Source organism: Falco biarmicus, chromosome 12 (genome assembly GCF_023638135.1).
Source record: "Falco biarmicus isolate bFalBia1 chromosome 12, bFalBia1.pri, whole genome shotgun sequence".
Classification (NCBI taxonomy): Eukaryota; Metazoa; Chordata; class Aves; order Falconiformes; family Falconidae; genus Falco; species Falco biarmicus.
This window is the reverse complement of record NC_079299.1, coordinates 6229793-6244648: the sequence shown is the minus strand read 5'-3', so window position 1 is coordinate 6244648 and position 14856 is coordinate 6229793. Positions and strand designations below refer to the sequence as shown.

General features: G+C 38.8%; 1 protein-coding gene across 3 annotated transcripts in view; it reads right to left on the bottom strand.

Moving 5' to 3' along the window:
* Positions 1–1927: 1927 nt before the first annotated feature.
* The window catches only part of LIN9 (lin-9 DREAM MuvB core complex component), a 40003-nt gene continuing 27074 nt past the window's right edge, over positions 1928–14856 (bottom strand). For all 3 annotated transcript variants that reach the window (XM_056357372.1, XM_056357373.1, XM_056357374.1), the window contains 7 exons: positions 13978–14097; positions 13703–13804; positions 8917–8997; positions 5391–5516; positions 4847–5029; positions 4639–4736; positions 1928–3333 (listed from right to left, as the gene is read on the bottom strand). In XM_056357372.1, the coding sequence (XP_056213347.1) occupies positions 3228–3333; positions 4639–4736; positions 4847–5029; positions 5391–5516; positions 8917–8997; positions 13703–13804; positions 13978–14097 (816 nt within the window). In that variant the 3' untranslated portion in view covers positions 1928–3227. The remainder of the gene's footprint in view (positions 3334–4638; positions 4737–4846; positions 5030–5390; positions 5517–8916; positions 8998–13702; positions 13805–13977; positions 14098–14856) is intronic.

The following is a 14856-nucleotide window of genomic DNA, read 5'->3' as shown; positions in this document are numbered from 1 at the left end:
AACCCAGGACTGCCGAGTCCACCGCTGAACCATGCCCTGAGCACCGCATCTGTACGTCTTAAGTGTCTCCAGGGACAGTCGCTCCCCTGGGCAGCCTGTTCCAGTGTTTGACCACCCTTTCAGTGAAGAAATTTTTCCTAATATCCAACCTACGCCTCCCCTGGCGCAACTTGAGGCCGTTCCCTCTTGTCCTGTAGCCTGTTACCTGGGAGAGGAGACTGACCCCCGCCTGCCCCCAGCCCCTCAGCATCCCTCTGGCCATGAGGGGCCCAGCATTCAGCACAGGGAGGACAATCGCTGGCCCCGCTGGCTCTGACACTAGCCAGGGCACTGCTGGCCTCCTTGGGCACACCAGGGGCAGTCAGTGAGCCCTGGGGACACCCCTGTGCCCAGTGCCAGCGGGTTGTGGCTCCGTGTGCTTTGTGCCCCATGCAGCACACGCCCAGCTGTCCACAGTCCTTCCCTCACCTGCAGAGTGGGTCACCCTGTCACAGGAGCAGGTCAGGTAGTAACAGAAGCCTCTCCTGTAATTCAGTCAATGAATTTATTAAGGAAGGATAATGTCACTATATATTTTGAGGATAAGGCCAATTCTTCCCGCCTACAAAACAGCCTTGCAGAGCCCATTCCAAGACTCCAGTTATAGAAGAGCACCCGAATGCCAGGAGGCTCCGATGGTTTGGAAGCACAGAAAAAGTGACCCATGCACTGGCAGCAGAAACGCCCTGTATGAGCAGCCGTGTCCCACAGAATAAGGTTACCAACGCACTAAATCCCTCAGTCACCCTGTAACGTACCTGTGCTTGCAAGGTCTGGGACAGCTGCACCTCAAGCCTGTAAGGGTGGGTCGCAGGGCAGGGTTGCAGATTCATACTCTCCCTCCAAAAACCAGAGCCCCTCTTGAAAAAAACATAAAGCAAAACCCACCCACCCACCACCAGGTCCCGTCCGCCCCAAGTGGGCACCGGTGCCCAAGGAGCTGTTACGTTCGGGGTTGGGAAGGCCCCTGAGGAGAAGCACTTACATGAGGCAGCAGAAAATGAGACCACCAGTTCCTGGGGGTGCAGCGGGAATTCAAGGGTACTGACTGAAGCCAAACGAACTCATTCTACTCCTGCAGCCTTAAGTTGCAGCAGTTGCAGAGAGTTCTTCAGATTCCCACTAGGCTTAGGCCACGTGCAGCTGAAGCAGTCCTATTTGTTACTGTATTTCACCAAAACTGAGCACCATTAGCTCTGACCCAACACATCAGGAGAAACGTGGCCCCTGGAAGGAGTCAGGGATGTACGCCCACGTTGCCTGCAGCAGCTGGCCCAATGACATGTGAAAGCACACAGACAGGCTTATCACAAATCATGTATCTTCCTGTTATATGACATAACCCTGCAATGATTAAACAAATCCCCCATCAACACAAAACATGTTGGAAAGAGCACACTGAAGAATCTACACGTAAAAACCATCACACCGATGGAATCGGAGTCAAGATGGGAGTGTGGTGGTTGAAACAATGTATTCTGTGTCCCGCAAGAAATAAGTTTGTCAGGAAAAGCAGGTTCCAAATCCTCTTTGCCGAGCACCATCCATGGTAGTGGTATCTGCTGGTGCCTACAGCTTCCCTCCCCCTCAGTTTGGGATGCTTGTTATCGACAGGGCAAAGTTAGCCTCCTGCTGTCAGATGGTAACACCACAAAATAACGGGTAACATAATCACAAAAGCAATTGCAAAGGCCACTACAAGATTCTATTGCACTATGAGAGGTAAATTTCCACAGGTAAGTCAGCAAAATTAGCATTCAGCATTATTTTTAATATCCCTTGCAAAGTTTCGAAATACCTTTTAAAACAGCTACTCACCTTGTCCTTACAATGTTTCATTTTCAGCAATTAACTTCTGTTGTTAAAAAAAAAATGACCTGAGACCATCTGCAAAAGAGTTTGCATTTTTGTGAAATATATCAATTCTCATAGGTCAATTTATTCAGAGTTACAAATTTCATTGAGAATAAAAGATTTATGCATTTCTCTTAATTAACAGAACAAGTTTAGCTAAATATAAACTCTGCACTAAAGTTTTGCAGTGGCACAATACCAACACAGAATACAGAAGCATCTTTAAACTATACAAAATTTTAAAATTGAAAATAAACCTGTTTACATATCCTTTATACATTAACATATAAAAAACCTCATTTAATGAGGCATCTAAAAGAATCAAAAACATCTCTACAGCTATCTCTGAAAATTCATATCTGGAAACAATTCATTACACAGAAGCTTTACAAGACTATTTAAACAAACCAATACACACTTTTTACAAGATTAACATTCCAAAAGGTACTCATAGGCAGGTTGTCACTTTTCATTTTTGCAGTTTATCTCACTGGTTATCTTTACTTATAAAAATCTTCATATTTATATATGTTGGGTATTGTTGGATAACCAGTAATCTAATTTAAAAGTTGTGCAAAACAAACAAAAATTTGGAAAAACAGTATGTTTAACCAGTCGTTTACATAAAATACCAACTAAAGCCTCTTTCACCCTGTTTGAAGGGAAGAAACCATAACCAATCTTTTTCCAGAAAGTTACCAGTTACATTTTTATATTCCTTCATTATAGTCCTTCTATAAGTTATGATAAATTAAAAGTTCCAACAAGACATTGACTGATCGATGGACCTGCCCAACATCCTCAGCTTTACAGCTTCTGTCCATACCCTGCTGCTGCTTCTCCAGATGAGGAACACTCAGCCTGCGTTGTCCCCGCGCCACCCGAAGGCAGAAAAGGCGACTCGGTGCCTCGGCAGGGGCAAGCTTTACATGACAAAGACCTGCCGTGTGGCTACTCATTTGAGCCATTTCCTCTTCATCACTTCTAACATACCAGGACAGCCAACAGCAAGAGGTGTGCAGAACTCATCTGAAATTTTAAAAACTAACTTCAAATTATAGGAAAGTATGTTTTCAAGTTTATTATAATAAATGCAATCACTATGAGATTACCAGTTAGCAAAACTACTGTATGTGAATAACAAATGGAGAAATCTAATGTAACGCTGGCCAGTAATGCTGGTTTTCTTGAGAAGCAGATATAATATATTTCAAAGGGTCCTTTCCGAGAGGTTTTCTTTTCCCTTATCTTCTGGCAGTTAGGATATTTGGTGAAGCCTATATAAAGGAAGAGGATTTTCCAGAACTACTTGCTGTACACTTGAAAGAAAATTTTCAGTCTCTGTTGGTGTTATTAGCTGCAAAAGCATGTAAATTTCCCATCTGGCTCAGACCACTCTGAATATGTGCAACATGGATCTCAACATTATTCTGAAAACAACTACAGGAAGAAAAGAAGAAGAAAAAAAGCGTTAAACCTCACATTGAAGAGTTGTGTCCGAATATTTCTACAGTGAAAGTCAAGGTATGAACACAGCCGATACAAAAATTCAGAGGAATTGGAAAGTAGTAATACTAATGCAACTTGATTGAGACAAATGTGAAAATAGTATTTGCACAAGCACTGGACGAAATCAGCAGTTACTGGCTCGGGTACTTTAAAGAAGACTTTAACATGACCAGAGTTAATGAAATTAAAATATTATGAAGAGATGCTAAAATGCCCTGAATAAGTACAGTGAAATGGAAACATCATCATCTTCTTAACAATGTACACCAGCCTTTAGCTGAATCCACTCCAACATGCAATTTGCAGTGTTGATTATCGTGAATTTTCACTAATATTCGGGGTTTATTTTCCGTTTTACTAATGAAAAATGCTATAAACCAGCATTTCTCAATAATGGTTTTTAAATCAGAAGGCCATCCTACTATCTTTGCAAAAAAAAAAAAAACCAAAACCAAAAAACAAACTCATGTGTGCAGCCTCCCATTATTATGTAGCAATACAAGTACAGAGGATATAAGGAAACACTTAGCATTCAGGTATATTTTCTAAATTATGTAATTTAGCAGCATTATAATTATAAAAAAAAAATAAATCCTGGTCACACATTGCTGGAGGCTGCAGTGTACTCCAGATGAGTATTACCAAATTCTTGCTATTTTTATAATGCCTCCTCAGGCACCTGCTTGTGACAACTGTTAAAAAATGGCCCATCTAGACTAGATGGGCTTTGACCTGGCACAATATGGCTGTTCTTCTGTTCCTCAGTTTAAAATATTGCTAATGGAAGCTGGTCAGAAGCTATAATTGTCTCATGTGCCAACTTTTGATATTTACAGACAAGAGGTTGAGTAACTGTGTAAAAAGAATACTGAAATTGTACTGTTCTGTGGTTTAAAGAAATTATTAGTGGGATTTCAAAGTCTGAAAACGTTCTAAAATAATGTATTAGTTGTCATAAATGACTGAAGAGGAAGAAAGTCTAGTTGTTGCTGCATCAGTTTAGCACTTTGTTTCATTTTTTTAAAAAATCAGGTTACTTCACTAATAAGTTCAAACAGAAAACTGCTAGTTTCACTCCCTTTAAGAAGCTCTCTTTTAAAGAGGACCATTCCTGTAAGTAAAAGTTACCAGATTAAAACCCTTAATTATAATCATTGCTCAGCTTTAAAATACAGTAAGAATTGCTTGCTGGCACAAAATGTGTAATTAAGAATTAAATATTCATAAAAGTAATACCTGATATTTGAGGAGTCTATTGAATTCTTAATGTCATTTAATGAATCTGTTAGTGATTTAAATTCAAAGGAATTCAGATCACCTCCTTCTGCTAGACACTGTAGGAGAAGAAAACAAAAAGTGTTCTCACAGTTTGGCACAAAGAAACCGGCAGAGCTTTAATGCTATGCATTTTACAGGAGAAACTATTTTTTTGCAAGTATTTTACCTTAATTTGCAGTAATATTGCTGTAAGTCTAGAGATAAGATCAGTTAAATTTTCACTCTCAACACAAAGCTGTCCTGTTGTCGAGGAATTCGCTTGCCTGACGATCTCCTGAGCCTCCTCTTCACACCTGCGCCTCAGGTCTGTTGGCTGGTCAGCAGGCTGGAGGCCCTGGTCAGGAGCAAGCTGCATAGACAGAATGAAGAGAAATGAAGAATGAAGATCTCTTTTGCATTGGGTGTACGTGTGAAATGACAAACTATTTCAAAGAGAGTTCACAGGTACGTAGTAACACAGGTTTTTTTCTTCCTTTACAAACACATGTCTATTTCAAAACTGGCCACTGGCATCAACGGAAGTGTCTACGTTCCAGTGAAAGAAACAGAGACAAAGGCTGAGGCAGAGAGAGAAGGAATCCGACAGCTACTACTAGTTTCATTTCAAAGTGACCCCCACCTACACCCTATTCCCAGGAAATTCTAATTATTTTTTTGTACTTAGGTTAAGCAAACCCAACAAGTACATAGTGATTCCAGCAAAACCTTACCTCATAACAATACTGTTGAACTTTATGCAAAACTTTATTTAAGTCTTTGTTTAGTTGCTCTAGATCTAGCACAATAGTTGCGTATCTCCTCTGAAACTCGATGCCTATTGGCATAGAATAGGATTTCTGTGGAAAAGACAAAGCATATTAAAGTTAATGCGATACTGTACATTTATATCTCTTGAACTCATCAAAAGGAATTTTCACTTGAAAATAACAGAGAGATTTGAAATCCCAATGTTTTATAGAAAAACGTTAACTTACAGAATATTAAAATGTAAGTATCGCTATTTAAAACTCCAAGTGACAACTGTGTAGTAACTACTATGCTTTTATTCTCTTTATAAAACACCATGATACCTGTGGTGGTAAATGCTACAGTAGAAGACGGTGGCCTGACCTGCTGATTTCTGCAGGGGTTGGTTAGGGCTTCTCTCTACTGTATGAACAGAAACCTGCCCTGTCAGAAGGAGAACAGGACAGGACAATATGGCCACAACCACCTCTGCTGCAGGATGGGAGGCGCAGTTGCCTAGTAAGTTAGTGGTCACCTGAGGATGACTCAGTGCTACGTACCCTTTGTTACAGCTAACAGTTGTGCCAAATAAGGAAGTTAGTAGAGCTTACATATGGTACCTTACGTATTTTGGGTAAGCACAATTTTCCACAAAAAATAAATGCCACAATAGAGTACTTTTTTCTTACACTGTTTTCAGAATGTGTGATATTTACGATATATTATAAAATTTCCTCCACAAATGGCCTCTTGCAAGATAAGCTGGATGTATTTCCACTGCTTCTCAGCCACAAGTCCGAGATACAGGTACCTTGTGCAATCAAACCTGTGGCTATAGGTTTTACACCATGAGATAAAGCAAACTGCAAAGTCAAGAGCCTCCATCAGGAGGATCCAAGTCAAAAACTCAAAAGCAAAGTTTCAGTTATCAGTTCAGTTCAGCTCCCCATTAAACTTAATCACTGAAATGATCTCCAGGGATTTACAAGCCTGAATACCAGATTAATAGGGCTTTAAACTAACACTGTAACTTCAACATTCACCTAAAAGCAAACTGGAAACCAGCATAAATTTGACATACTTCCTGTAGCTCTGGAATGTAAGGGAAAAATGGGAACTTTCAGATCTTCTTAGGTGAGCAGCCCCCCTAGAGCAGACTGTACTACTCCAGGTTAGCTGTGAAAGCCACAGACAATTGCGAATTCTCCATCAGAGACGACAGGCTAAGGGCATTCTATACTAGTGACAATGAAAGACATTTTTCTCAGCACTAGCACTGGTTCTGATCAGGGAGCAATCCAAGATCTGGGAACACTGACAAACAGCTGAACAGGCAGACAAAAGACAATGGCTTTCAGAAGATGGAATCAGGTAACATCTTTGTCACTGGCATCTACATGCTTCTGTGGAACAACCAGCACCACCTTTACCTTGTCTTTATCACAGGTTAAGTGAAAAAATGAACTACCCATCCTTTTTGTTTAGATTTTTTCATCCAAATGGCTATCAGAAAAGTGTTTACTGTTTTCTGTACACAGTAGCTTGTTTATAGCCTGCAACCAAGCTAGTATAGTGATGTCAAGACGCTTACCTACTAATAAGCTGTCCTTTCAGAAAAATGAAATAGAAAATGTGCAGCTGTGTGTACTAACAGCACCTCTGAAGGTATCCCCTGCCTCAGGTAAGCTTATTATTATTGCCAGATAATAATGGACTACATTCAGTAGCAGTTCTGATTTTGGTCAGTTCTGTTTATTTCTATATTGGATCAGTCGTTAAAAAGTCACCATAAAATGATTGGTTTAAACCAAACAGTGGTGTTACTCTAACAATTATCAAATCACAATTGAATTAATTATTATTAGAGTCTGAAAATGAAACTATACTTCAATGAACTCAAAAGATTTAATTTTCTCCATGTTCAGGTGTGTTACTGATGTTCAAGTGGGCTGGTGCTGGAAAAAGATTCTTGTTCAAAGAAAACACATTTTAAAGGAGAAACAACATATACTCAGCAGCACAAGCAGAGATGGGATTGCCAAGGGACAAAGAGGATTAGAAGACAGGCTAAGAATATGGCCCAATAGGAAGGTATCACATCCTCTATTTTTATCAGGACAGCCTTGAATAGTTACAGAGGTTGCTTTATGATTGCTGGTTTGCAAAGGAAACATCACAAGGGAAGAAACTGAAAGTATCTCAAAGTCCTTATCTAGGCTACAACTGAGCTAAAATATATCAAATTTAACGTTTATTTCTAGATCCCCTTCTTCCCTGTTGCTTTTTCGCTCTTTCAATTTTGTGGAATAAGAATATAAAGGAAAATAACAATACAGTTAATTTATGACTTAGTAGCGGAGCGACATGTTAATATCTGGATTCTTGTCAGAGGAAAGCTAATGTCATTCCTATGGATTTCCTTATATATGCAAAAGTACTAATATCTCAGTAAAAACAAAATGTTTTTTAGTTTGTTTTAGGAAGAATTCCTAATTTTTCAGTATCAGAGTTACAGGTTGCAATGGTGTGTCTTAATCCTGCTTCTTTTTGCATCTATTTTAATTATTAATATGCAAATTTAAAAGACAAAACATTTCATGCGCAGGAAAAAGAAGAATTAGTAATGGAAATGATAACAAGGTTTTGAAGAGCAGCATCGCAGCACAATAGAAGAAAATTACAGAAACATAGGGATGGGGCAGCAGGAAGCAGAGTAACAGAACACACATGTGCACATGATCACTGAAGGGACAAAGAGGGAAATCTCACCACAATAAATCAAATCCGTCAACATTCAAATATTTAAAAAAAGCCCAGCTTTCTGGTTTCAAGAAATAAAAAGGACTCCTCTTCCCCTCCACAAACCTTTAGGCTTCTGTCTGTACGTTGTAGCGACAACTGTCTGAATGGATGCTAGCAGAAGGTTGAGACTGAGAGCTTTCCACTTTCAAGTTGATTGAAAGACAGGGGTGGTAAAAGAGGCATTCTTATCATTTTGATTTACTGACTGATGATTAGATAAAGCCTAGCAAGAAAAACTATTCTGCTCCTGCTAATTATGCTGTAGCTGCTCTGGTATTGTAATTTTAAATACCGGTCAAGGGCACTCAGAGCTTTATATAGAAAATCTCTGAAATGAGTTATTGTTTTAGCCAGAAAGCTAAATAAGTACTTACCATCTGCAAAATAAAATTATGATAAATATTTTACCATATAAACTTATACCTGAGATTCTCCAAGTACATAGTATTTCCTTACTTTACATGTCAACAGACATATGCTCTCAATGTTAACATTAATCAGTTTCCAAAGCATAATGCTTTCAAAGGAGAATCGTATTTGAAACAACTGACTTCTCTGGATTGTCTTTAAAAAAAAAATAATAAAAATTTCACATCATAGAAAGTGATAAAATATAGATTTTATCTAGACTCTAGTTTTAATTACGTCTACTTGCATTAGCTGTTAAAGCATATCCTGTTTTAAGAATTGAAAAGAGAACACTCTCACCAGCTTTTCTGCTTCTGTATTCATTTCTCTCAATTGTTTGATGTGTTCCTTCTTGATCATAAGGATTTTCGATAACCTGGTCTAAAACAAAGGAACTATTTTTAGAATGAATAGGTCCTTAAGCAGTTTTGAAATGCTATAGAAATTCAAGATAATAAAATGTGTGTTTCTTTCATCATTTTAAAATACATTTCTCGGTTGTTCCTCAAGTTAAGATGCAGAAAAAAATTTAATTAAAATTAAATGATGGATTTTCCAGAGATTCTTAAAGCATTTTCAAGTACCCTAGATTGGAGAATGCTAAAATCCACCAGCTGAAATTCCCTGTAGGAAGACTAATATAATTTATGGCCAGCTAGAGGCTGAAGAATCAAGAATCTTCTTTTTATGCAGCCTGAAGGAAAGCAAAGGGTGGTACCACCATGTGCTGCAGTTCCTATCGCTCACCTTACCCACACCTTTTTCCCCCCCACAGTTTACAGCTGTGCTCTGGACCGACACCAGCCCTCTGCGTACACTCCTGCAGTAAAACCTGGTACAGAGCCTGGGTCTATTTTATACAGAACAACTCTGGGCTTTCCATTTCCCTCTTTCATCATGGGAATACCCTGTTTCTCCTGCCCTTGGGAACTAGCAGTCTGAAGCGGAAATCACTGGGAGCGCTCTCAACACACACATCACTCCTGAAACCATTCATACTGCCTAGGGCCCCGAGAGAAATCCTAGCTCCGCTACAAACAGCAAGAGTTTTATTACTCATGTAAACTGAACCAAGATTTCAGCTTTGACACATTTCAAAGCGGGTTAACTCTGCATCCTAGGAGTGGAACGTGGGACTGCGAGGAAGAGGGACTCCTAGTTCAACATATGTCTGCTCATATATAGTCCCCTTTACTGATTTTCAAGTTCAGTCTTAACACAGCCAGGTTTCTTGCCCTCACAAGTCCTAATGGAAAATTGTTCCAGGACCTCTTTCAGCTAATTATGAATATTCTTGGAATTTCCATGCTAAACGAGTTCTTGTTCACTTCACAGTAATCTGTTCTGCCAAAGCCGTTTTTCAGTTAAATACAGCCTCTCCTCTCCCTCTTTGTATTTATCCCTGTTTATTCAGAGACGGTAAACACATCTCTTCTCCACTGTTCCTTCACCAGACTAATCAAAACCCAAGCCTTTCCAGTCTCCTCTCCCATAAAAGGCTCTCCATCTCCTGAACTTTTGTGGCCCTTTGTGTGTCTTTTTTCTATTCACTATCATCTTTCCTGAATGTGAGCAACGGGAAGAAGCCTGTACCAGTATTTCAAGTAACAGATCTGTAACTAAACCTGTAAAATGGCATCAATACATCTCTTTCTGCCACTCATACTTGGCCAGATGCATCTTAGGACTGGATGGCAAGCCATGGTCAGACTCTCAGAGGCGATAATTGGAAGGTTATCACTATTCCAATTGCAGCTGCTCATTTCTGTCCTTACGCCGTCCCCCCTGATGCTTGTGCTGAGCCAGCACTTGCATTTTTGCAGCTATGTGAAGAACCAATCCGGGAACCGATAACAACAAAACAATGAATTCAGAAAAGGCAAGAAAAAAAAGTTTTAAAACTGTTACTTGTGGGCTGGATTTTCTCTCTGATCTAGTTTCTACCACCTCACACGAATGCTCATGCTGGCAAAAACACACCTGGGAGAAAGGAAAGCATTGTGCACCATCTGCCCTTGCTGCCAAAAAGTTACTCGTCAGGCTCTGCTGTCATCGCCATGCAGCAGCTGCCTAACAGGTCTAAGTCCTTCTCCCTCATGAAGGTGGTGAGTCCCCAGCTTAATGTAGAATATATTATTTGTTCCCAGAACTTGCAAGCTATTTGGTGCTTAACATCTACTTTGATGTCCAGACATACTCCAGGCTACAGGGCCCACATTTTCCATGAGCTTGGATTTTGTATTATAGTCACTCTATTCCCAGACATACCCCAGTGATCAAGATAATCTGATTCTTTCTACACGAAACTCTGACCTTCCACTGTATCTGTGGTATCTACCAGCTTTCTCTCATTGGTACATTTTGTTAAATAGTTTCCCGTTTTCATTTGCCAGTATCATCAGCAAATGCTTCCACTCAGTTCAACCTTATTTTCCTTGAGAAATTCTTGCCTAACAGTTCTATTTTCAGCACAACTCATCCTGTTTACTGTTATAATTTATAGTTCTCACTAAACTGGAAATGAACTTTTATTACAATGCATTTCCACATTAAAAGACACGAAGGAACAACCCAACCAGTATGTTTAGATTCATACTTCAGATTTCATTTTTTTCAGTCAAAAGGCTATTTAGAAGAACACAAGCAGTTCAAACTAAAGTGTGCAATAACTTACTATGGAACATTTTCAGAATTTTCATAAGCAGGAAACAGTCAAAAATCCAGCATCCAATTGCTGATTTTCCCAAAGTCCCAAAGTTTACTTACAACTGCAAATTATACATAAAGAGAATATCCCTAACATTTATTTGTCAGTGCCTGCATGTGATTTTGGCTACACTTTCTTTTGTTCCAAATTAATTTCAAACCCCATAAAAAGAGAACTAAGGGGATGGGTTGAAATCTTATTCAAGGTGTGTTGCATTTTCCCCGTTTTGTCCAAAATAAAGTTTTCCCATTAAATTGTTTATTCATGGTATCATAAATAATCGCCAGGCAATAGCTCTCCAGAAAGTTTTTTCTGAATCAAACATTTTCTGACCATTTACTTCCTGAATCACCATTAAATCACAATGAGGGCTTTGACATTTTTACTGTACCAGTGTATAACAAAGGCTACAACATCTTTAACAGTCACCTTTAACATAAAAATACATCCGGACTGGTGAATGCAGTGCAATCAATAATCAGTATTCACCACTCACGTGTATTTCACAACACCAAATATTTCAGTACCATCCTTAAACTTCCAATAAAAAACTTGATGCTTAAAATGCTTAAGATGCTAGGCTTAAAAATAAAGCACAGTCCCTCTATAAATGTTTTTTTTTAAGCCTCATGATTCTTTAGCAAAAAGCTGGATAAAGTATTAAGTTGCTCATGTAAACAAATGCCAAAAATCTGTGGCTTGATTTTGTTCAAAATATTTCAAAAACCTTCAAGCAAAAATGCCCTTCAAGGGCATGTAGTGACATGACAGGGGATAGTGGTTTTAAACTGAAAGAGAGTAGATTTAGATGAGCTGTTAGGAAGAAATCCTTCACTGTGAGGGTGGTGGGGCACTGGAACAGGCTGCCCAGAGCAGCTGTGGGTGCCCATCCCTGGGGGTGTTCAAGGCCAGGCTGGACGGGGCTGGGAGCAACCTGGTCTAGTGGAAGGTGTCCCTGCCCATGGCAGCAGGGTTGGAACTAGATGATCTTTAAGGTCCCTTCCAACCCAACCCATTCTATGGTTCTATGATTAAAAATACCTATTAGTGCGCTATCTTTGTAAAACGCCACCATTTGTAATACAAACAAGAGGCCTATACTTTTAAAACTCAGATTTCCTTATAACTAGTAATATACCATGAAACCTGACTAAGAAATCACACATTTTCAGATTTAAAATACGGAAGAAATATCATAAACTGATCAACTTGACGCACTAAACAGTTGTAAATCTCAATACACCTTAGCGTATACACCTCAGCGATCATGCTTAGCGACTCAAGTAGGATAGCTGCAGATACCAGTTTTGGTTATGCTGCTAAACTGTATCTTTTGTGTATTTAATTTTTTAACATAATTAATCTTATGGCAACTGCATTTGTTTTAATTTTTCTTAGCTAAGCTAGATGCCAAGCCACTTTTTTCAAAATCAGCTTCATGCACTAAGTTTCCTCTAAAAACCTGAATAGATCATTCTGTCCAATAAAATTAATATACGTTGAACGGCCAAAATATTAGTGTCTCATGCGAGCTACAGACACAATTTGATTCTTTTGATCAATTACATACACTCTGAAAGTTGAGAAACTTTTAGCAATATTATTTCCTGGTTCTTCGTATGTTAAACTCTGACCATTCCAACTTCCTTTAGCATGTTCAAAATAGCTTTCATTGTTAAAGAATTCAATCACAGATCTCAAGCTAAGCCAACGTGAGCAATTATGTTCTTCCATCATCCTGAAAAGTAGCATGCTTTGATGAGTTTTGATATTCAATGAATCTCAGCTTCCTCACATTACTTGTCTGTGCTCTTCTGAACTGGTGGACAAAAATCACTTAGGAACTGAGGAATTATTTCATAAAGATATAGTCAAAAATAGTTTTCTTATTTATAACCTCTATGTTTGCTTTCAGGGAAAAAGAGTGCTTCTTTTCTTCTCCAAGAGGGTAGGTCATTACAGAACATAAAATACAATATATGATAATGCACATAGGCAAATGTTCTCTGTGTAATGCAAGTATATTTTAAATAAAATAAAAAAAGCCTTAACACAGTACAAAGTTTACAGGTAGAAACAATATCTTTTTTTAGACCATCTGGTAGAGCTGGGAAAAATAAAGACAGACTTCTGGAAACATAAGTTCCCCCTGCGGTCTCAAGAGCAGCATATTTCAAAACTTATGAACAAGTGAGAAAATTAAGAAGGATTGGGGTGGGGCAATAAACCCTAATATTTTTAACATCTTTTCAAAAGTTATTTTGAATATCACCATATCTGTCATAAATCAACAGAAGGCCATTTCACTGCAGAAGAATTAGAAGAATAAGCACAAAAGGACAACACACAACAAAGTTAAGAGCTGCAGTTAACACTTACCACTTGAATGAGGAATTCTACTGGAAAGCCTCCTAATGTTTCGCTATCTGTGCCTGAAATTTTGTTTTTCCACGAAGATTGTCCTAATAAAGGATCACTGTCCTATACAAGAAAGAACACTTAATTTAGTAGCTTATTTTTAGAGGGATTTGCTAGAATTTTTGTCTTGTTGAATAACCTCATAAAATTAATCTCAAAAAATGTTTAAGGTAACAGCTTCAACATGTATCAGAAAATATTTCAATGATTAATACTACGTGAAAAAAGTAACTTACTGTAATTGGAGACTGGAGTGAAGGTGTATAATGCAATCGGGGAGGGGTCATAAAGAACCTTGAAGGCCGTTGTTTCTGTCCAAAGGCAGCAATTGGCATGGTTTCATGAGGTTCATTGCTCTGTAAGACAGGAACAGGAAGGATATACTTCAGTTGTCAGATTAATTTTAAACACCTTTTGGAATACTTAATTTATTTCTGGAATCTGGACTAGCCATACCCATCCATGCCCCAACCCAAGAACATTAAAAGACTGACATTTTGCTTTTGGGTTAGCAGGAACTTCAAAACCATATTCTATTGCTGGAGTTTTCAAAGTGTTATGGCATCATATCCGATAAAACCTGCAAGAATATTTCCAAAAATTCTATTGACAAATTGCAGACAAATAACTGGAGTTCAGCGGGGCTCCAAGATCAGATTATGAGAGAGACTAGACAAATTATGGGCCCTTGGTAGATTCAACACTACACAAGATACAAAAGAACGTGAGGTCCTCTGAAAAGCTTGCAGTCTAGGTCAGACTGTTGGGCAGGAACAATTCTGGGAGCTCATTAATTGGTATAAGAGCCTATGAGCTAGGAAATACTCCCCAAATTGTTTGACCAGAGCAACACCCCCACAGGTAGCTTCATTACCATAAGAAGCTTAAAAACCAGGTTCAATCAACTCATCATACTTGCTGGCAACTACCACAGGCCTTTCCAGATTTTGGGAAGTTACAAAGGGCCAGGTTTTCTTTAACATTTTCTGCAAATCCTGGCAGGATCCCATAGCAGAATTTTTTTTGGATCTTACGCTACTCATTATATTTCTTTATACTAAACTCAGACTATTATAATAACCTGTAATAGTAGGTCTAGTAAATTATTCTAGCCC